Source organism: Salvelinus namaycush, chromosome 6, assembly GCF_016432855.1.
Source record: "Salvelinus namaycush isolate Seneca chromosome 6, SaNama_1.0, whole genome shotgun sequence".
NCBI classification, from domain to species: Eukaryota; Metazoa; Chordata; class Actinopteri; order Salmoniformes; family Salmonidae; genus Salvelinus; species Salvelinus namaycush.
Window position 1 is genome coordinate 39890996 of NC_052312.1, and position 24797 is coordinate 39915792.

The window sequence follows — 24797 nt, forward strand, 5'->3', positions numbered from 1 at the left end:
AAAGCTTCTCTCAGCGAAGTTGCTGTGATAGTCAAAAAAAATACTTATTAACCAAGGAATAGATTAACACACGCAGGCACGCGCACACACACACACACACACACACACACACACACACACACACACACACACACACACACACACACACACACACACACACACACACACACACACACACACACACACACACACCACTCACGTAACACACTGAATGCGTTATGCTTTACTGCAGGAGGTCCTACATTAGAACTAACACATTTAGTAAGCAATACATGACATATTAATAAAACACAACAATTCCTAAGTGCTTGTTAGTCAACAACTGGAGATATGAAAAAAATATACAGAACCCACCGACTGAAATGTTACCATAAAGTCTCTGTGATTTTAATTTGCTGCACAGAAAGATACACAGATAGATGATACAGATGCACAGTATGAGCATTATATAGACAGATAATGAGACAGACAGTTCAGGGGTTGCTTTTGAAGTTGCTCCCTGGGCACTAATGAATCAGTCGCCTGGGGTCAGTTCAGTTGGTGTGTTTTTCATTACACTTTCAACAGGTAATGAGCCGTGAGGACTTTGGACACTGAGTCGCTCTGATCCCACATCAGCCTTTGGAGTGACTCAAGAGGACCTGACCACATTCTCACCATATCAGAGGGTGAGCACTCAGCATACTCTCTCTCTCTCTCTCTCTCTCTCTGTCTCTGTCTGTCTGTGTCTCTCTTTCTCTCGCTCTCTCTTTCTCTGTCTCTTTCTGTCTCTCTGTCTCTGTCTCTCTGTCTCTCATTCTCTCTCTCATTCAGTCTCTTTCTGTCTCTCTGTCTCACACACACACGCACGCACGCACGCACGCACGCACGCACGCACGCACGCACGCACACACACACACAGACTCTTATTCGCTTTCTCTCTCTCTCTCTCACTCGCTCTCTCACTCCTGTCAGAAGACTCAGAACACTGAGCGAGCCACCTGGACTCTTCCTCCATTACCATATAAATGAGGTGCTTCACGCTAACCTCTGTTCTCTCTGCTTCCTGCTCCTCGCGCAAACAATGGCAGTGGCCGAGAACCGGAGACAGCGAGCGACAGAGAGAGAGAGAGAGTGCTAGGGTATATCAATTCAATTACATTCTGGAGGGGTTTTCATGTTGATGGAAAGAGAAATGCTTTGGCTGCTCCAATTTAGCCCTCTGAGGAAACAACCATGCACCAGCTCTCTGCTAAGATAAAAGCCCGGCGGAAACAGCCATGCTACAGTTATTCCAACTGAGCCTGAAGGGAAATAGATAGCCTTTAATGAGTCTTGCTGAGCCATCGCCTTTGGGAGACCTACTGCTATGGTCAGATTTGTGTGTAGGGTGTCTGCTAAGTTAAATCCTCATGCAGCAACACATATATACAGTACCTATGTTTATTCCTGATAAACCCAAACTCTAGAGTATAGCTGTGTCTCTGACACTTTTATTTGAATGTTCAATTTGTCCTCATATCTATACACAAGGTTGTCCTAAACAACAGTTGACAGTTGACTTTACTGTAATGACAATTTACATTGTATGACATTGTACGACAACGTTTGTCACATCTCCACCATAAACCTGCTAGATGCTTTGGAACCGTGTCTAAACTCTATAGAAATGGTCTGGCTGTACCATAGCAGCACTTCATTAAACTCTCCACCCTATTACTTCCCTGTTCTCATTAAACTGCACAGACCAATCAATAGACCCATGTCCCCTGACTGTAGGGTAGTCTCAGTAATTTTGTCTGCAACAGACCTGTGTTTGAAGTCTAGTATGTTTCAGGGGACCCTAGTCAACCCTTACCTGTTTTCATTTAGCTATCCCAACACCAGGGATTAGAGACAATCCCAACACCAGGGATTAGAGACAATCCCAACACCAGGGATTAGAGACAATCCCAACATCAGGGATTAGAGACAATCCCAACACCAGGGATTCGAGACTATCCCAACACCAGGGATTCGAGACTATCCCAACACCAGGAATTCGAGACTATCCCAACACCAGGGATTAGAGACTATCCCAACATCAGGGATTAGAGACTATCTCAACACCAGGGATTCGAGACTATCCCAACACCAGGAATTCGAGACTATCCCAACACCAGGGTTTAGAGACTATCCCAACACCAGGGTTTAGAGACTAATCAAACACCAGGCATTAGAGACTATTCCAACACCAGGCATTAGAGACAATTCCAACACCAGAGTTTAGAGACTATCCCAACACCAGGTTTTAGAGACCATCCCAACACCAGGGTTTAGAGACCATTCCAACACCAGGGATTAGAGACTATCCCAACACCAGGGTTTAGAGACCATTCCAACACCAGGGATTAGAGACCATCCCAACACCAGGGTTTAGAGACCATTCCAACACCAGGGATTAGAGACTATCCCAACACCAGGGTTTAGAGACCATTCCAACACCAGGGATTAGAGACTATCCCAACACCAGAGTTTAGAGACTATCCCAACACCAGGTTTTAGAGACCATTCCAACACCAGAGTTTAGAGACTATCCCAACACCAGGGTTTAGAGACCATCCCAACACCAGAGTTTAGAGACTATCCCAACACCAGGTTTTAGAGACCATTCCAACACCAGAGTTTAGAGACTATCCCAACACCAGGTTTTAGAGACCATTCCAACACCAGAGTTTAGAGACTATCCCAACACCAGGGTTTAGAGACCATTCCAACACCAGGGATTAGAGACTATCCCAACACCAGAGTTTAGAGACTATCCCAACACCAGGTTTTAGAGACCATTCCAACACCAGAGTTTAGAGACTATCCCAACACCAGGGTTTAGAGACCATCCCAACACCAGAGTTTAGAGACTATCCCAACACCAGGTTTTAGAGACCATTCCAACACCAGAGTTTAGAGACTATCCCAACACCAGGTTTTAGAGACCATTCCAACACCAGAGTTTAGAGACTATCCCAACACCAGGGTTTAGAGACCATTCCAACACCAGGGATTAGAGACTATCCCAACACCAGAGTTTAGAGACTATCCCAACACCAGGTTTTAGAGACCATTCCAACACCAGAGTTTAGAGACTATCCCAACACCAGGGTTTAGAGACCATCCCAACACCAGAGTTTAGAGACCATCCCAACACCAGGGTTTAGAGACCATCCCAACACCAGGGTTTAGAGATGTGACATTGTGTTCCTGTTTGGGGACTTTTAACTTCAGGTAGAGAAAGTCCACCTTGAAGTAAAAATTGTGGTACAGTATATGTATATAGTGTTGGCATAGTATATTGTGTGTGCCTATGCTGGGCCAGCCTGCCCCCTAGAGGATGAACTAGGTAGGACCAGAAATCTGGATCTCTTTCAGCTCCCTGAGGCAATATTCTCACAAAATGGGTTGTCTGGGTTTGTGGGGTATGAAAGCATTCCTGTTGTACTGCAAGAGTGCATGTTTGTATTCATGTAATCACTTAAACCATGTCTATTGACTCTGAAAATGCTAACTTTGTCACAGTATGACAGTGATTACTCCCCTTCATAGAATAATGTCCAAATACCAATCCTGTATTATTAAAAAAATAACATAGGATCTATTTTCTATTGATATATTTTCACTGTCACTCTTTTGTGTCACAGGATTCTTACCAAAAGCCGAAACGACTTTTGTGACTAAAACTCACAGCCTATAGTGCCGAATGCTATTTCCAGCTATGCATGGTACTACTGAATGCACAGTATATCTTCCCGCCAATCAAGTAGTGAGATGAAGATAACAGCCGGGCTGTTGTTCCACTCTGTTCCCCTGAGGTGTGAGGGATCATTAGATTTAGACCTCTATTAGAGAAGCAGTATACTCATTAGATGGAAAGGAAGACTGCCATCATATATAAATTCCCTATCTCTCTCACAAGCAATTACACATGCAGCTCACACACATATACATGCACGCGCGTACATACACACACACACACACACACATACAAACACACTTGCAAACTCAGTTTCTCCTTCACACAAAAAGCACATTCCACCTAGACACAGAAGAACTAAATAATCCCATTCGAATGGAATGTGTTCACAGGCACAGTTCTCTGTCAATGTAAATATATATATATATATATCTGAAACACACGCAAACACTTTCTCGCAAGCTCTCTCTCCCTCATACACACACCCACCCACCCACTCACAGAAAGCTCATTATAACTTGACAGGGGATTGGCTTGACGTCCACATCTCCAGTTGATTAATTTGCCTATTATTAAAGATCCTTTAATAAAACACTCACTCTAAAGAAAGATGACCGGCAGCTCCTCCCCCACCCCCCAACTGTGGACATAATTGTAAAACTTCAAACACTTAAAAGGAAAACTTGTTCCAGTGTGAACAGTGTGCTACAAGGATAGTTTATATTTTATTCCCATTGTTTTAGACTTTTTCCATCTCTGATCGTTTATCCTATCCATCCAGATTTACAATGGCTTTGGAAGTTGCCAAGGCCACAGACAGTCCCTGAGCAAACTGAGGAGTTCACTTGAGGAGATCTACTCAGCAGGCTTGAGGAAGAGGACTGTGCCGGGTTATCTGTAGTCCAGTGAGATGGACACCTGGGACCGCATTTTCTATTAGAAAGCTGTTTCACATCCAATTGTCACGCCGACGGCCATTCAGCTCTCCTGAGGAAACAATTTCTTCGGCGAGAGGGTAGCCCCGTAACCATAGTTACCGGTGTGTCCCGTTCAAAAGAACTGGGCAGGATCGATAACATTTTATTTAAGAGATCCCTTGACTCCAGGGAATCAGACACTATTATCCTACCTGCCTCCTGTCCTCTGCAAATTGCAATCCAGGAAACATGATTTAACTTTGCAAACTGCAAACCGCCAAGATAAAAAAGATGCAGTGACAAGCTGTCAATTAGGACCTCTCTAACTCCATCTCCATCTCTCTCCCTCTATCTGTCTTTCTTTCTTTCTGTCTGTCCCTCTTCCCCTTTCTTTCTGTCTCTCTGTGTAATTCATCAGCAAGCAGTGTTCACTCTCAGAACAAATAAAGAAACATTTTATAACGCAATAGTTGAATCCATACAGGTGACCTATGGTATGGAGGAAGTGGTTGGGGGTCAAAACATGGCAGCCAGATGATTAATAGATGCACCAAGATAAACATTTAAACTGCAGGCTTTGTTTATGAGGTTTCCAAGTCAATAATAGTTTGAATTATGGAGATAAAAATGTTTTATTGTGAGAAAAGGCCTCCTGGCTCAAACATGTCTGTGGAGTATAAAAATACATGCGCTTTAATAACCAGACTCAACCAGTTGCTGGATACCAGTTGTTATTGACTAAGGCCTTGACGTTGTTGTCACACCAAACCTTCTAATTGTTGATTAGAATATGCAGAGATACTGTATGGGTTATGGGCACTTCAATGAGCAGAGGAATACTTTGATATTCAAATGTCCAGATGTCTTGCCAGAGGCTGTCCTTCTTGGTGTTGACACACACCCTTTTCATAGAGTCTGAAATGTATTTCACTGTAGTGAGTTCTGAGGCATGTTTTGAATAAAGCCCAAAAATATCAATACCCAAGAAAATAACTTTCAATATATCAACTGCAGTGGGGAAGCTTGTAAAGCAGCAGTCAGAAGAGGACAATACCAACCATATTCATGTTCATGTAAACATATCATTTAAAACACTGCCAGCTTTTGATCCTCTGTTCCACCCCATAGTGCAGGTTTGATTGAATCCCAGCCTTATATTTCCATGAAGTTGTTTTTACTTACAGTACTACATTTACATAAAGACATAGTTAAGATAGAGAGTTAAGAGGTCCGCTGTGGTACCCTAAAAATGCTGGAGCTGTGGCCAAATCTAGCAGAGACTTTACCGGGGGATCAGTGACCCGTAGTTTTCCATCTATCTCCTGCAATTGTGGGGGAGGGGGGAGGGTAGGAGGGGGCTCAGTTGATGAGTTTCGGCTTCCCTGTAGGGACTTGATTAAAGTCACTGCCCTTTGAAAGGAAGGGGGTTGATTTCACTGAGATTCATTCTAAACCCAATTTTTTCATTAGATGATCAATATATCCTGACAGCAGATGGTGGTGGTAGCAGCTGCACTGGGCCTAAACTGCCAATCAGAGACCAGGCCAGCAGCAACCAGCTTCCCTTCTGCTAAACCCAATGACCACCTGGACATGGTTCCATAGGTCTGTCATAGCTCTCAGTCGAAAACTGTATTAGGCAGGTCAAAATGGAAAGATGGAGCCATTGATTTAGTAGGTTAAAGGAAAATAAGAAGACACAAGTTGCAGAGAGGAAAAATCAGGGTGACTTACACAGGCTTGGGTTTGGATTTGGGCTATGAACATGGTTCTGTTTGGTAGACCCTCCACACACATAAAATCTCTCATTCTCTCTCTCTCTCCTCTCTCTCCCACTCTCTCTCTCTCTTGCTCTCTCTCATTATCTCTCTCTCTCTCTGTGTCTCTCTTTGTCTCTCTGTGTCTCTCACACACACACGCACGCAAGCGCGAACACATACACACACACCCATCACATCCTCCTCTCTGAGACTCACAGGGTCCCTCCCCACTCCAAAAGAAGAGGCTATAGGGATGGTGGGCTGCCAGTCCAGCTGTCTCCATCTGGCCAGCTCACTTGGCAGCATGTGACACCACACAACTCCTGCCAAACTGTGTTCCAGCAGCTGGAGGACCACAGCAAAAACCAATCAACAACCAGAACAGCATCGGTCTCACTGTTGCTGGGCCAGCTCCTATACGCTCTGAGAAAATGTTCACGCTACAGTATACTGTAGGCCTATCCTACCAAAACTAAAGTCCCTGTTCCATTCAATTATTTCCCTATCCACTACAGGGATGCTCCCAAACAGCAGACATTGGCTGGGACATTACTATGTGCTATCTATCAGTGTTGATTACAGCACATACCTGGGCTTGAGTATGCAGGGCTTGTTGCCTCATTCATTTACATAATAATACATTGCTTGTATGCAGCTAGGTTATTGAATATTTCCATTGTGGCAAGTTACCACATACTATTAAAAGAATTAGCTCGGAAGTTGCATACCCACTCACGTGTGTGCCCACTGTTCATTATTAATTTGTGTAACAGACTGCTGTATGATCATTCTCCATTTGCCAAGAGACAGCATATCTAAATGTCATTGAGAACATTAATCAGCTGCTGAAATATGAGGGACCCTGTTTTCTCTCGGCTTGAGGGAATAATAGGCAGATGTCGCCGCAGGTCAGACATTATCATCCCTATTAATTAATGTTGATGGTTGAGAGACAGCTCCCCTATTGTGTCCCCAGAAAACTGCAGATGACTTTGACCTCGGTCTGACAAGGTAAGCAGTCTGGACAAGCCTATAGCACAATGATGAGCGCTCTAACTTTCTTGGTAAGATGGCAGGATGAGAGTAATGGTACTTTTGTTGACATTTGAGAAATAAACATTAATATTTAATTCGTTATAATTATTTTTGAATTACTGAAGTGGAGCTATCCAACAGTTAGGAAACCATTTTTTGTCTCTTACATTTCTTATGTCTGTAATGTGTCATTTCTTGTTGTGATTTGTTTGTGCAATATTATAAACCCTCAATTAAACTAAATTATATATTGAAATGACTAGATACAAAGAGATTCATATTTGAGGTTTGCATCTTTCTCTTTATTGTGAACAAAGTACTTTTTTCCTTTATCCGTAATTCAACATTCAAAAGGCACTCGCACATCTGAGCAATCTTTTTTGCAGGTGCATGGCAACAGTTGGACAAGATGAGGGAAAAAGGAAACCGCACACTGCTCTCGATAGCATCACTGATCTTTAAGAAGCTTACATTTCGGCCTCACGGCCTTCGTCAGAGCTTTTTTTCCTTTATCCGTAATGGAATTTATTTCACCCCCGTTCAATTGGTGGCTGCAATACAACATCAGTTGTGGTAGGCCATAAAAGCGTCTGACAAAACACATTTCAGTGTATCCTCGCATATTTCCACATCAACCTCTGCAGTTACATGCTAGTTGTCATAGAGCTTACGATTTCCTCATCCAATAAACCACTACCATAACTTGCTGTCTGTAAGTGGTAGTATTCATTCCCAATATCTTGGGTGTCTGAGATTTGATTGAGCTGCACCACTGACACTTCCTCATATGAACTCTTGGCTACATCAGGAGGAAAGTTAGAACCATCCTCTGTATCCTCAAAAGTATGTCTGAGGGTCTTTGCTGAGCAGTTGATATTCCCTCATTTAAACTCTCCAGAGGCCAGAAGTTTTGAACCTGAGCCTCATTTACATACTCTGTTTGTACCATTTTGTTTAATTTCACCTTGTTGTCACTAGCAATACAATGTATAAATGTGTCAGTCATACAGGTATGACACTCCATCGTTGTTGCTGTCGGCTTCTTAATAACTAATCACTTGCTAATAATTGGTATTTGGCAAATCCATTAGCGCAAAGCAAGAGTGCATGAAAGTCATGTATGGAATTATTTTACTTCACACCAGGGTAAGAAAAAACAAATTGTTGAGGTTAATATAGCATGTAGCAATTAATATAGCATGCAGCATTAAATGTAGGCATGACAAGAAAGACAGAGAAATAACCAGCAGGCTGTTTGACACAGAACCCCTCAAAAACGGAACATATTTGGTTAGTAGAATCCCAACTAAGTATTTTTCCACCCCAGTTTATTTGACACCAGTAGTAACGTTTTTTCTTAACCAGTGTGTGGTCTTGCACTGACTAAAATCTTTAATTATATTCATATGCTTTTGAGACACATATTTGCCACATGTTTGGAGCTAGGCTGACAGTGACAACATAACATTCTAAAAGGATAGCTGTCCATGGAGCTTTTATGTGTATCACTGTTCAAATGTCAACATAAAGCTTCCTATGACCCAGCTTTTTGTTCAAACTCACCTGTTTTGTATTCTAGGGACTCAAGTGAGTTGTCTGGACCCTGGTTGTATGGACACACAATAAATAGTTTTTCCTGTACAGTGCTATATTTGTACAATATATATTGTCCAGGCAACCCACCTTAAGCTGTTTGACCACAGTAAAAAGCCAGCAACACTCCGTATTATTCAGAGTCTCATGAAATACACTGTTTTTAAACATTGCGGATCACTGTATAAGGAATACATATTGGCTTATATAACAAAAACTATTCAGTAAAAGTATTGTAGGGAATACTCCGTAGGGTATTGTAGGGAGTATTCCCTACAATACCTACAATACTTTTACTGAATAGTTTTTGTTATATAAGCCAATATGTATTCCTTATACAGTGATCCGCAATGTTTTAAAACCCACTTTTAATCAAAATGTCCCTTAATTATGATTTAAAAAAAAAATCATTGTTCATGTTCAGACAACTATTTTTCATATATCATTAATCACTGGTTATTGACGCATTTCTACTATTACGTAACGTGGGGGACTTTTATTTAGAAAAAATGTCGAAAGCCATGACCTGGAAGTACTTTTTTAGTGTTGCTGTCGAGACGCTGGATATAGCAACCTCTGTACAAAACGGTTTTATTTATCTTAGCTAACTAGGGTATTGTTAGCTTGAGTACATATGTCAACCTTTTTATTTACGTTGCAATCGCTTTAATATAACCTATATTCTAGGCTTGGTCGCACTATCTAACGTTAACATCAAACTCTTTAGCGAGCTTGTTTCGAGGGCTTTTTGCTTTGCAAACTAGCTATGGATAACATTATGGATCCAGCATCAGAACAAGGTTAGTTTGCTGCTTTGTTGTGCATTGCTTATCACATAGCAGTAGTTAAATGTAGAAAATGATATGTCATGACTCATGACATTTTTCTTTTGTTTTTTACATGGATCATTCATGTGTCCTATAGTCTACCTACACATAGCTTGTAATATGACTAACTAGCTGAGTTATGGGATAGGGTCGATTTTGCATTTATTATTTGTTTATGTTTAATTGTTAATTGTTCTCTTCAATTCGGCGGCAGATCTCCCTCTGTTCTCCTTGCGTCTCCTGGTTCCACCTCTACGCCTGATGTCTGCTTTCATGTGGCAAGTGACTCAACAGCGTAATGTGATGCAGTATGGGAAGCTGGAGGAATTTGTTACTTTGGTGACAGAGATGGTTCCAGAGCTGCTGAGTTCCAGGCAGAGGACCCAACTCATTCTGGGACTGAGAGCAAAGGTGAGAGAGGTAGAAATGTTGAGGGTTGGGATGGGAAGAGTTTTATGATGGAACGAACGATGGCACTACTGACGGCAATTATTGCATGTCTGTCCCTAGTCCTGCTTTTCACATATCCACCTCTGTTCCAGCTGGTTTTAGAGTTGTGTCGCAGTAAGGACACAGCTGACCTGCTGACCATCCAGGCCCACCTGGACATAATCCACACGTTGACAGAAAAGTCTTTACACAAAGAGGTTAGTTAAATAGGCAACACTATATGAATGAGACACAGGAGAACATTATTTCTGAGGGATTCACTCCTGTACATTTGTCTGATGTTTTGTTTGCACCTAATGACAGAGTCATGGTGATGAATTGGAGGCTGCAGATTCTAACTTTGTGGAGCTAGTCCAAACCCTGCTGGAAGACCCTTCTGATAGGGAGCATTTCTTCCAGGTGAGGAACTTTCTCTCTAGACTTCTTTATGATCCTTTTGCTTGAATATATTTCTGAAATAGACTAGTTAAACAACATCTACTTAGATTAAAGATTATAAGTATCCTTCTTCTGCATTCAGAATACCCTAAAGATCTTGTAAAAGTGGCACGCCAGTCTCCTTTTCACATAATTTATCACCTAATTTACTTAACAAAAGGCACATCTCAACAGGTGGTCCAGGTATGACATAGTACAAGTGGGGGAGGTGCGGTCAGGGCCTTTTATGATGTTTTTGCTCCTCCATTGTTCCCACAAGCAAGGGAGGAGGTTGATGACATCACATCAGACCAACTCAACTGCTTGAATGGCCTCCATGAAGGTTGTAGTTGTCTAAAAAAACACTATTTTGCTCAAAAGTTTTTTTTGGTTTTGTTTTTCACCTTAAGTGTGTGTAAATTACTGTACTTGGGATATTGTTTCTCAACAGGAAAAGTTCCAAAATAGCTGAAGTGCATCTTAAATGGAAACATTTGGCACTAGATCCATTTCATGCTAAATTGTCTATTTCACAGGAGGTGTTCCCAGTCCACTATGGCCCTCGGTATGACACAGCGCTGCAGACACTGGTGTGGGAGTTCCTCTCCAGACTGGAGGAGCTACTGCCTGTACCAGACCTCACGCAGGTACTGAGGAAAACCTCTCAGTTCTAAAAGATTGACGGAACATCACGTCATGTGGCTCTACAGATGAATTGAATAGTGTTTTTGGTCATTTCAAAACTTGTCTAAAACCTCAAGTGGCTGGTACAACACTTTTGAACTTTTTAATGTACTGTTTTCCCCCTGCCCTGCTCCTCTTAGACAACAGCATGGCTCGGTGCTGCCCCCTCTGTCCTGGAAGAATGTGGGCAGAGTGTCTTTGACCCTGAACAACTGAAGACAGTGTTGCAGCACCATCAGCATCATGGAAACCTGAACAATAGTAAGGCCTAGATTCAATCAGATCAACCGCTAACCGGCGATGGCAGACACCCGCATAGCGGACATTTTGGTGGTGTTGGAGGTGGAACTGTGTTGGAGCCGTCAAATCGGTGAGAAGCTGCTCTTCCGATCATGGTCATGAAGCCACACCTGCCAAGCGTTAGAAGTTCTGAGCGAGAAAGTACGCAGCCTATATAGAAATAATTATGCTCAAATTGAAAAATCATTCAACTAAATAATGGGGATTTCTGTCATCCTAATCGAGGTATAGATTACATCTCACATTCCAATGTTCAAACTTGTTGTTACGAATCCCTTTGGCCCGACAGTCTAGGGGGGATGGTAATGGGACCCGTAACACAACTCATGCAAATTATAGTAGTGAAAACGTAACAGTGAGAACAAATAACACAGACAACTTAATTACCGTCAAACACTAAATGTTTATTTATAAACACACGGTAAATGGGGGGGGGAGCAGGAAAAGGGGCTGAGCGGGACCCAAGGAATGAAAGAATAATAATTCAAAAACACCCCTAAGCTAGACTAGCCTACTTCACAAACAGCTAACTAACTAACCAAAAATACAGGGGGTGGTCCGCCCAGTTCTAACTAGTGTTTTTAACAATGTTTAACTACGGGTAGTGTAGCCCAAGGGCGATTTGTCTGGTTACCCCCTTTTCCCACCATCAAACAAACACTCAAACACCATAACCAAAACAATACTCACAGGTGGGGACAAAGTGACATGTAGCTGCAAAACACACAAGCGATCTACAGACAGAAGGCATGTTACAAAGAGATTGAGCTGGGGAGAAAACAACTGACAGGGGTTTTAAACCAAGGGAAAGGGACTGTGATTGGGTAAGGGAAAAGGAGCAGGTGTCTTCCGATTAGCGACTGATTGATGACTGATTGGGGAATGATTATTGTCACCTGTGAGTAGGGGAGAAGGAGAGAAAAGAAATACACACAGGATACACACAGAACACTTGTATCCGTAACACTCCCACCCTTAAAAGCGCAACCCTAGGGATTGCGAACACATTTACAAAACATACAAACATCATTATTTTTACACACGTGACAAAGCATCTGCTTCAAGTTGAAACGGTTTTTCAAAATCCGGAGCAGCAAGTACAGGGGTATTACACAAGAGGGCTTTCGCAGATTCAAAAGCTCTTTTACAATTCGGAGACCACACAAATGATTTAGCCGGACTGAGCAAATCGGTCAATGGAGCAACTACCGCAGAGAAATTTTGACAGAAACTACGGTAGTAGCCAACCATCCCTAAAAAGCGGCGTAGCTGTCGTCTGGTGGTAGGTGCGGGAAATGCAGTTATAGCCAAGACCTTGGCATCAACAGGGCGCACCTGTCCATGGCCGACCTCTTTGCCAAGATAAGTAACAGTAGCTTTTCCAAACTCGCACTTTGCCAAGTTCAGGGTTAGCGAAGCAGCTGCCAACCATTCACATACTACCCTGAGAGAGTCAACATGATCTGACCACTCAGACGAATAAATCACCAGATCATCAAGATAAGCACTACAGTTGGGTACTCCAGCTAATACGGAGTTAACCAGTCGTTGGAAAGTGGCTGGTGCATTTCGCATCCCGAAAGCCATCACTGAGTACTGTAGGAAGTTGTCTGGGGTTACAAAGGCAGAAATCTCCGAAGCACGTGAAGTTAACGGAACCTGCCAGTAACCTTTTAAGAGGTCCAACTTAGTAACATACTTAGCAGCTCCAATAGTGTCGATACAGTCGTCCAGTCTGGGTAACGGGAACGAATCTGGCATTGTGACAGAATTAACCTTTCGATAATCCGTACATAACCTGGACGTACCATCAGGTTTAGGAACCAGAATGCAAGGAGAACTCCAAGGGCTTGAACTTGGCGTAGCCAGGTCATTCTCCAACAAATATGTCACTTCATCCCTCATTATCTTCCTTTTGGAAGCGTTGATACGATAGGGGTGTTGCTTGATAGGTGTAGCATTTCCAACATTAATGTCATGTTCCAACACGTTTGTGCGAGTAGGAACGTCATTAAAGAGACATGGAAAACTGTGTAGTAGCCTCACAACATCGTCGGCCTGTCCGTCCGTTAAATGAACCAGACCTGACTTGATAGACAACAGCATTTCTGAGTTGGGCAATCTAACGCACTGCTGCTGAGTATTGCGCAACTCTAATCCATCTCCCTCAACATTATCAATATGACAGTCCACTATCATAGCAGTAGAAGCAGCGGAGACAGCCGCACCTTCCTCTGTTTTTGAACTATCCACTTGGGTGATGGGTCGGGTGTGGTATGCTTTTAACATGTTAATGTGGCACACACGAGATTGGCGTTTTCTATCAGGCGTTTGAAGCACATAATCAGTTTCACTTAATTTCTTCTCAATGAAATAAGGACCAGAGAAACGAGCTGACAGTGAAGATCCTGGAACAGGCAATAACACCAGTACTTGGTCACCTGGCTGTAGTGGATGAGAAACAGCCTCTTTATCATAGTGTCTTTTCATGCTCCTTTGGGAGGAAGACAGAGCTTCCTTTGCAAGAGCACAGGCTTGGTGTAGGCGCTCCCGAAAGCGACTAACGTAGTCCAACACATTTTCATCTCCTGTACACAACTCTTGGGATAAAAACTGTTCTTTAAGAACTTTCATTGGTCCTCTCACTGTGTGACCAAACACTAGTTCAGCCGGGCTGAAACCTAGGGACTCCTGTACAGTTTCACGAGCAGCAAACAAAACTAGAGGAACTCCCTCATCCCAATCTTTCTCAGATTCCAAACAATATTTACGTAGCATAGACTTCAATGTCTGATGCCAACGTTCAAGCGCACCCTGAGACTCTGGGTGATAGGCGCTTGACACACGGTGCGTAATTGACAAGGATTTTAACACCTGCTTGAAAAGCTTGGACAGGAAATTGGTACCTTGATCACTTTGTACCACCTTAGGTAATCCGAATGTTGTGAATAATTTAATTAAGGCTTTACTCACTACCGGGGCTGTAATCCTTCGCAGAGGAATGGCCTCGGGGTATCTTGTTGCCATACACATAATTGTCAACAGAAACTGGTTACCCGATTTTGTCTTCGGTAACGGTCCAACACAATCAACCACCACATGTTCGAATGGTTCACCTATGACAGGTATTGGACAAAGAGGAGCGGGAGGAATAACCTGATTTGGTTTTCCTGTTATCTGACATGTGTGGCATGTACGACAGTACTGAGCCACATCTTGTTTTAAACCTGGCCAAAAGAAATGGCGAAGAATCCGATCATAAGTTTTTGTGATTCCTAAATGACCAGACCACTGGTGATCATGAGCAAGGGATAACACATTTTGTCGAAAGGCTGTAGGAATCACTATTTGGTAAACAGCATTCCAATCTCCGCCCGCGTCATCATGGGATGTCCATTTACGCATGAGGAGATTACCATCAATGAAGTAAGCCACGTTTTTCTTCTTTACCTCTTCCAATGAGACAACACTAGAAAAACATTTAGCAAGCTTGGTGTCAACCTTTTGGTTAGCAACCAGCTGCTCACGAGTGACTGGTAACTGTATTGCATCAGCAATAAGTTCAACATTCTTCGCTTCTTTCCTGGGCTGTTTGTCAGAGGTGATCAGCTCCTCAGAGGTAGCGCACAACCCAGCCTCTTGATCATCCTCTTTGAACAGAACAGTGTTCGACAAATCTATCACGTCACTCTCTTGTCGTGCCTGAGCACGAGTGACAGCACAAGCAGGGAACACGTGGATAACTCTGTGCCAGCTCATTGGAGAGAGAGTGGTCACTTTTATCCAATACTTCCAATACGGGTACTACCTTTCCTCCGGCAATATCATTACCCATTATAAAGGTCACACCTTTTACTGGCAACATAGGACGTACCCCCACTCTGAATATTCCACTGATTAACTCAGTGTACTTTCACAAAGTGCAATGGCACTGGGACAAAACCCATTTCTATACCCTGAACTAACACACTGGAACCACAGTATGTATCGTCGGATAAGGGCAACACATCAGACAATATAAACGACTGCGCCGCACCAGTATCTCTAAGGATTTTAACCGGATGCTGAGACGCTTCGTCATTCGCTAGGGACACAAACCCCTCAAATGAACGGTTCATAACTACGGTCGGGAACTGGGTCTTTCAAAATACATTTACCCTTAGGCACCTGTTTCGTTTCAGACCTCACAACCGTACGAATTAGACCAACACCTGTTGGTGGCTTGGCACGAAGAGGCATCCCTTGTTTACGTTTTAGCCGGAAGCAATCATTAATCATATGTCCCACCTTATGACAATAGAAACAGGGACGCTCATTTTTCTGGCGTGCTTGATATACTGCTGGCCGACTAGGGCCATAAGTAGGCAATTCTGTAACTCTACTCTCAGTATGAGCCGAAAACACACTCTTGTGCGTCAACACAAACTCGTCTGCCAACACAGACGCTTCTGACAGGGAGGATACTTTCTGTTCGTTTAGGTACACTACAATGCGTTCAGGTAAGCAATTTTTAAACTCTTCCAACAAAATTAACTCCCGGAGAGAGTTAAAATCAGTTACCTTGCTAGCAGCATGCCATTTATCAAACAGATTTCCCTTCTCTCTAGCAAATTCCACATAAGTCTTACTAGAAGACTTCTTATGAGACCTAAATCTCTGTCGGTATGCCTCAGGCACAAGCTCATAGGCGCGAAGAACAGTAGCTTTGACCACTTCATAATTTAAACTGTCTTCAAGAGGTAGCGCTGACAAAACCTCTTGGGCTTTACCAGTTAATTTACACTGAAGTAATAGGCACCATACCTCTTTAGGCCATTTCAAGGCTACACGTTCAAATACACAAAAATAGGAGTCAACCTCTGACTCTCTGAACAAAGGTACTAAGGCAATCTGCCTACTAATGTCAAAAGTGTTGGGATCTCTAGTTGGTGAGGACGGCTCACTAACAGTCACTGCAGGAACGAAGGCTAGCCTCGCTGTCTCTGCCTCCAGTTCCATCTGGCGCATTTTTAACTCCATCTGCCGCCGTTCTCGTTCTTTTTCTGCCTCAATTTTACACATCTCCATTTTTAACTCCATCTGCCGCTGTTCTGCCTCAATTTTACACATCTCCAACTGGAGAGTCTCTCGCCTAATTTGGGCTCTCTCTTCCGCCTCCAGTTGGAACTGTATTGACCGGCCATCCCTCCTGGTATCACCGGTTGACTGTGGGGAGAGTGGATCAAAACGGGGCAATGTGGCTGGAGCTTTAGCCTCGCCCACAGACACCACTGGGCTTAGAGGAGCAGCACCATCCCCTACAGGGGTAGTAGGCTCAGGCAGCGGTAATACAAGCACCTGTTCTTCCAACAAAACATTCAACACTAATTGTTTAACCTCCGCTTTAACTACATTCTGTGGAATCAATACTGAATAATGGTCAGCCAAGGTCATTAAATCAACTCTACGACACCTATCAAAAACCTCCCACGAAGGGTTATCCAAAAAGGACTTCAAATCAAATGTAGCCATTTTTAAATACTACACAGAGCCAACAAATAGCAAACACCAATTCTACTTTAGCTATAACGTTCAACACTGAACTAGACCACTAAAACAATCTGCACAAGCGGTATGGGTGTCAGTAATGACAGATCCCGGATGAGCCCCCACTTATGTTACGAATCCCTTTGGCCCGACAGTCTAGGGGGGATGGTAATGGGACCCGTAACACAACTCATGCAAATTATAGTAGTGAAAACGTAACAGTGAGAACAAATAACACAGACAACTTAATTACCGTCAAACACTAAATGTTTATTTATAAACACACGGTAAATGGGGGGGGGAGCAGGAAAAGGGGCTGAGCGGGACCCAAGGAATGAAAGAATAATAATTCAAAAACACCCCTAAGCTAGACTAGCCTACTTCACAAACAGCTAACTAACTAACCAAAAATACAGGGGGTGGTCCGCCCAGTTCTAACTAGTGTTTTTAACAATGTTTAACTACGGGTAGTGTAGCCCAAGGGCGATTTGTCTGGTTACCCCCTTTTCCCACCATCAAACAAACACTCAAACACCATAACCAAAACAATACTCACAGGTGGGGACAAAGTGACATGTAGCTGCAAAACACACAAGCGATCTACAGACAGAAGGCATGTTACAAAGAGAATGAGCTGGGGAGAAAACAACTGACGGGTTTTAAACCAAGGGAAAGGGACTGTGATTGGGTAAGGGAAAAGGAGCAGGTGTCTTCCGATTAGCGACTGATTGATGACTGATTGGGGAATGATTATTGTCACCTGTGAGTAGGGGAGAAGGAGAGAAAAGAAATACACACAGGATACACACAGAACACTTGTATCCGTAACACTTGTAAACAAGGTTGCATGGGATTTTTGTTAATGCGACTCCTTGAACCCAATGGCAATGTCCGTTTTAGATGTAATGCCGGTAGCCACTTGTGGATTTGACAGCTTTAACGCAGTTCCACCTCCAACACTGCCAAAAGGAAGCACTATGTGGATGTTGGCTAAAGCGGATCGGATTTAATCGAGCCCTATGTCTTCATCCAGATGATGGATATGAAGTACAGAGTCATATAGGATACCACTTGTCTTTTTAACTTGGCAATATACAGTAGGTGAGTTTAACTGATGTTCTCTCCTACCCAGGTCATGTCTCTAATTACACTACAGATACCATCCTGTCCACACTGTCCCTCCCTCCAATAATCAGAGTTGTTATTAACTACGAACCAGACAACTCTGACAATGTGAGGCCATACTCAGATGACGATGAAGACCACAATGAAATCCTGGATGAAGGCACTGATAGATGTTTGGAGGATCTAGGACTGTCAACATCAGAGGAACAGGAGGGTCTGTCACCTGCAGAGACCTCAGTGTTGGTTACTCCAGTACCCTGTGATGGTAAGGAAAATATAAAAGGTCAAACACTCATCCATTGTTTGACTAATATAGCATCTAAATTGTAATTTATATTCTGAAGAAAAATGTTAACGCAACACGCAATAATTTCAACGATTTTACTGAGTTACAGTTCATATAAGGAAATCATTCAATTGAAATAAATTCATCAGGCCCTAATCTATGGATTTCACATGACTGGGCAGGGGCGCAGACATGGGTGGGCCTGGGAGGACATAGGCCCACCCACTTGGGAGCCAGGCCCAGCCAATCAGAATTAGTTTTCCCCCACAAACAGGATTCATTACAGACAGAAATACTCTTCAGTTTCATCAGCTGTCTGGGTGGCTGGTCTCAGACGATCCCACAGGTGAAGAAGCCGGATGTGGAGGTTCTGGGTTGGCGTGATTACACGTGGTCGGCAATTGTGAGGCCAGTTGGACATACTGTCAAATTCTCTAAAACGATGTTCGAGAGGCGGCTTATGGTAGAGAAATTAGTATTCAATTCTCTGGCAATAGCTCTGGTGGACATTGCTGCAGTCAACATGCCAATTGCACGCTCCCTCAAAACATGAGACATCTTTGGCATTATGTTGTGTGACAAAACTGCACATTTTTTAGAGTGGCATTTTATTTTCCATGGCACAAGGTGCACCTGTGTAATGATCATAATGTTTAAGCAGCTTCTTGGTATGCCACACCTTTCAGGTGGATGGATGATCTTGGCAAAGGATAGATGCTCACTAAAAGGGATGTAAACAAATTTGTGCACAACATTTGAGAGAAATAAGCTTTTTGTGTATATGGAAAATTTCTGGGATCTTTTATTTCAGCTCATGGGAACATGAGACCAACCATTTACATACATATATATATATACATATATATATACCAACCATTTATATATATATATATATATATAGTGGTTATGTAATCTGTTTTCCTGTATTTTCTCCTTACAGAATTGAATTTGGATCATTCTCTCAACATAATGGTGAATGCGGACGAGCCATCCCAGGTTCTTACCTGCACTCTGCCTCCATTCTCTCACAGTGAAATGGCCAACCTCTGCAAGGACATCAAGACCGACCAAGTAGAAAAGGACAGAAAGCAGGTTGACAAGAAAGAAGAGGTGGTCAAAAAAGGGAACAAAAAGAATGTGATCAAACAGGTTGACAAGAAAAAAGAGGGATTCCCTGCACTTCAAAACAGAACTCATATATGTGAGTGTGGGAAGGGTTTTAAAAAACCATCACTGCTGACGCTACATATGGGAGTTCACACGATGCCACATCATTGTGACCAGTGTCCCAAACGATATGCTACTCCTGGGGCACTGAAAAAGCACCAGCTACTTCACACAGAAGAAAGACCATTCGCATGTGAACACTGTGACCGGAGGTACAGGAGTGCTTATGATCTCAAAGTGCACGTACGCAGTCACTCTGGGGAGCGCCGTCACGTGTGTACTATCTGTGAGAAGAGGTTTGCCCATCCAAGTACACTGGTGAGACACACGCGAATGCATGCTGGGGAGAAGAATTATTTATGTAGCATATGTGGTAAGGCATTTCTTAGCTCAGGAGAAGTGCGACTGCATACACGAACGCACACAGGAGAAAACTCCCACACCTGTAAACATTGTGGAAAGGGTTTCAAAGCATCTTGCCATCTTATGGTTCATCTGCGATCTCACACAGGCGAGCGTCCTTACACCTGCACCCAATGCCCCAAATCTTTCACTACCTCAGACTCTCTTAGAACGCACATATATACTCACACTGGGGAGAAACCTCACCGGTGCTCAGAGTGTGGGAAAACATTTACTCAGAGGTGTAATATGGTAAATCATATGAGAAGAATTCACCGGTTAAGATTCTCCAAAAGCAGTCCAACAGAAAGAAACACAGAAAGTCTTGTAAAAATGCTTTGAGTTCGAAAGAAACTATGTAATAGGTAATTCCAATCGAAATATTGATTGCAATTATTGAGACAAGAAATTCCTCTTTTGTATATCAGATTATCATATCAAAACATGTTTTTCAATAAACTTCAAATCAAGGTTTGTCACATCTACACATGATATTTGCACTGCAAATAATGATTTTAGAAGTGGGATGATGATGATGACATTTACCCAATTTACACTGTTTGACCAACCAGATTCCTTAACACTTGTAAGATATGCATATACAAAGTCTCCATGAGTTTATTTTCAAAATGCTATGTCCACCAATTTTTCACATTGGTGTTTTTTCACCTGAAATTATTGCATGTGGGTACCTTCATGTGTGTGCCAAATACTAATGTTCTCATATTTTTTTATTCGTTGATTTTAGGTGTATATTAAAACTATTGTTTTTATGCAAAACATTATATATCCATTGTTTAGTTGAAATGGAATGTTTGAATACGGTATTTTACTGTGATATGTGGTGGTTGTCTCACCTAGCCATCTTAATAAGGGTGCTTTAACTCTACGGGATTGGTGTCCCTCAACCAAGACAGTTGTTGCTCAAAATGCGATAATGTGATTAGAATTATGTTGTAAACAACAGCCAACTTTCCGGGACATAGACTTGTCTTATATGGGCAGAAAGATGAAATTCTTGTTAATCTAACAGCAGTGTCCAATTTACAGTAGCTATTACAGCAAAGAAAATACCATGCAATTGTTTGAGGATAGTGCACAACAACAAAACACTTATCACGGCAACTGGTTTGATACATTCACCTATGAAGGTAAATAATGTACTTACATTCAGTAATCTTGCTCTGATTTGTCATCCTGAGGGTCCCAGAGATAAAATGTAGCATAGTTTTGTTTGATAAAATAGATTTTTATATTCAAATGTAGGAACTGGGTTTTACAGTTTGACCCCGCTGCTGTCTCTGGCTCCACACCCACCCCGCCTGGCCATCTAGATGTGAAGGTTAGTGTATTTTCTGTAGGGAAGCTAATGATCCATCATTTATGACATTCCTGGCAGTGTGTAAACTAAAAACAATTATTACCATAGCTTTTTTGCATGTTCTCTAAAGTTATGTATTTGCATGTTCTCTAAAGTTATGTATTTGAAAATGTATACATTGACCAATTCGGCACATTTGGGCAAACTCCTGGCAGACTTGATACAAAATATTGTGTTGTGATTCTTCACTGGATCAGTCAAACTTTGCACACACTGCTGTCATCTGGTGGACAACATCTAAATTACACCTAGAATCCTATCTCAATGTATGGCCTTTCTCTTGCATTTCAAAGATGATGAAAAATAGAAAATGCATGTTTTTTTGTTTGAATTGTCTTTTACCAGATCTAATGTGTTATATTCTCCTACATTAATTTCACATTTCCACAAACTTCAAAGTGTTTCCTTTCAAATGGTATCAATAAAATGCATATCCTTGCTTCAGGTCCTGAGCTGCAGGCAGTTAGATTTGAGTATGTCATTTTAGGAGGACATTTTTAAAAAGTGTCCGGATCCTGGAGTGTTTGGTAACCTTATCCACACTATAAGTTGTATGTGAAATTCAAATGAACCCTGGCTGAAACGAATCCTAGACCTGCGTGAGTAGCGGATCCAGTAGCAGAGTGCCACGTATTGTGACGCAGCAGTGCGAGTCGCGTGGAACTTTTTTGCCAGGTGTAAACAAGCTAGCTAGCTCACTAACATGTAGAATGTGCGTCTTGTGTACTAATTGTAAATCGCTCTAGATAAGAGCATATGCTTAAGTGACTAAAATTCCAAATGTAAATGTTTTACATACACATCTCATTATGGTATTGATTCATTTTTTAAATATTGATGTCACAAATGTATCATTTGTACAGTTAAAATGTAGTTAGGCTTTGTTACATTCGACTACATAGCAGTAACCTAGGCCTACTGCTTATTTCTCTGAGAGTAAGGCGATATAGTGTTTTGCAAAAATATATATTATTTGTCTCTGAAAAAACAAAGTAATTTCAAACAAATATATATGTCATTCAACAACCCCATGCCATGATTAGATAGATTAGATTAAAACTAATTTACCAACATTTCTGAAAATGGATATTGGCCTATAGCGTTTTGAAAATAAAAATGTGAATGTCAAATGTGGGCATAGTCAGAATGTGGCCAAAATCAGGACAGGATTTACAGTATGTTAGCGCAAGATATAAATGGCGCTTAGGAATGGGGGAGCTTCGTGCTTTTTCAATTTCAGTCAAGGGGATATTGGTTTAGTATTTTTTTTAATCTAGTCCAGGGGATGGTCATGTAATTGACTAAATGTATATATTTCTCAGTGTTTTAGAATTAGTTGCTTATTTGGCTATATATCGATGTGCGCGATGGAGCCCCTCATCTATGATTCTCCACTGGGCGCACAATATCAAGTGTGTCTATAGGCTATTTGTGTGGTCTCAATCAAATTTTTCTTAGCCTATAGTCAACAAAGTGCATGTTCAGAGAAGCACAGAGCAAAGTTATATTTCTAACAGTGGCTACGTGTCATTCAGGGCAGGTGACTGAGAGCAAGGGTGAGAGGTGTAAATATTGAGGGTTGGGATGGGAAGAGTCTTATGATGGAACAAACTATGAGCAGCCACTTGCTGCAATTACTGTACGTCTGCCCTGCTCTGATTAATCAGGCTGTAATACACAATGGTGTGGCTGGCTTGGGGGTTAAGCAGTGCGGCTTGGCTCTCGACCGTCGCCGAGTCCGATGGGGAGTTGCAACGATGAGACAAGATTGTAACTACCAATTGGATATTAAGAAAAATGGGATAACACCATGGGCCAGAAGAGTTTGAATACATTGGCCATGCTGTCAATCCAGCTTGACTTCTGCCGCGTTCCAAAGAACTGGAAACGGTGAACTTGGAAATCTCAGACTTCCGTGAGTTCAAGACAATTGGGAACTCGGATAAAACTAGCTCAGACTGGGAAAATATGGAAAATTCCAAGTCGGGATTTTGTGCCTCTTTCTAGAGCCCACAAGAAGGACTGCCACCCCACCTTCCTGTTCAAGTGAGCATAGCACAACAAGGAGTCCAAAAATGTATTGTATGCTGCTGCATAATGTAATATGCCAGGGAGATATGTGTACTGTATCCAAGAAAGTAATACTAAGTGTATGTTGTCCATCCATTAATGTCTTAATTGAAATTGTGGAATTACGGATTGCCTCTTATCCGCTTGTTGTTCCCTTATGCCATAACTTGTACATCTCAATTGTCAGTAGAAACCACATTTGTAAGCAAGTCAGTCATATCAGCTATGTTTTTTAAAAAGGCAGTAAATGAGACTGAATGAACTGTTTCGTTGCCAGACAAGGCTCCGCTGACACCCAGGTGTAGCAGTGGTAAGAATTCACTATGGTGCGGTTGGGACAGCTTTATGTAGGCCCTAACAGTTTGTGGGCACCGTTTGTCACCGTTATAGTGCAATGAATGTATTGTTTAGTGTTGTGTTGTGTAGTGGTTTTGCTGGCATGCATATTTTTTATTTTTTTTGCCCCACCAACATTTACATGCTCAAATCGCCACTGATTTCTAAGATAGCTGCTGGGATGGTGTAAGTAAAACTGGGCTGCATTATACACTGCAATGGATATTCCAAACCTGAAGCCCGGCCGGCTCTGCTGTCACTGATCAAAAACGTTTTTATTTGCTGCCTAACCCAATGGTTGTGTTGTGTATAGGCCTACAGTGGCTGCTCAGGAGGAGAGTCTTGTATCTTGAACAATCCTACTGTACTATGCCACTTGAAGTTCGGCAGATTTGGTGAGTCATTGTGTATCTCAGTAACCCAGTAAGGGTTTGAACCCTGGACATCAAATCAAATCAAATTGTATTTATGTGCTGAATACAACTGGTGTAGACTTTACCATGAAATGCTTGCTTCCCAACAATGCAGAGTTTAAAAAATAAAATAATAACAAAGGAATAAAAAAAAATACACAAGTGGAGTACCAGTACCAGATCAATGTGTAGAAGTACGAGGTATTTGAGGTAGATATGTACATGAAGGCAGGGTAAAGTGACTGTAGCATTGAAGGTCCCCAAGAATGTCTGCAGCATTGAAGGTCCCCAAGAACACAGTGGCCCCCATCATTCTTAAATGGAAGAAGTTTGGAATCACCAAGACTCTTCCTAGAGCTGGCCGCCCGGCCAAACTGAGCAATCGGGGGAGAAGGGCCTTGG

General features: G+C 42.2%; 1 protein-coding gene across 1 annotated transcript; it reads left to right on the plus strand.

Annotated features, from left to right (window-relative positions):
* Positions 1-9572: 9572 nt before the first annotated feature.
* On the plus strand, positions 9573-21226 carry LOC120049994 (zinc finger protein 239-like). Its single transcript, XM_038996563.1, has 8 exons — positions 9573-9811; positions 10053-10249; positions 10381-10485; positions 10592-10687; positions 11242-11352; positions 11530-11650; positions 18348-18605; positions 19567-21226. The coding sequence occupies exons 1-8, from the start codon at positions 9778-9780 to the stop codon at positions 20535-20537; spliced, it is 1893 nt and encodes a 630-aa protein (XP_038852491.1). The 5' UTR covers positions 9573-9777; the 3' UTR covers positions 20538-21226.
* Positions 21227-24797: the final 3571 nt, after the last annotated feature.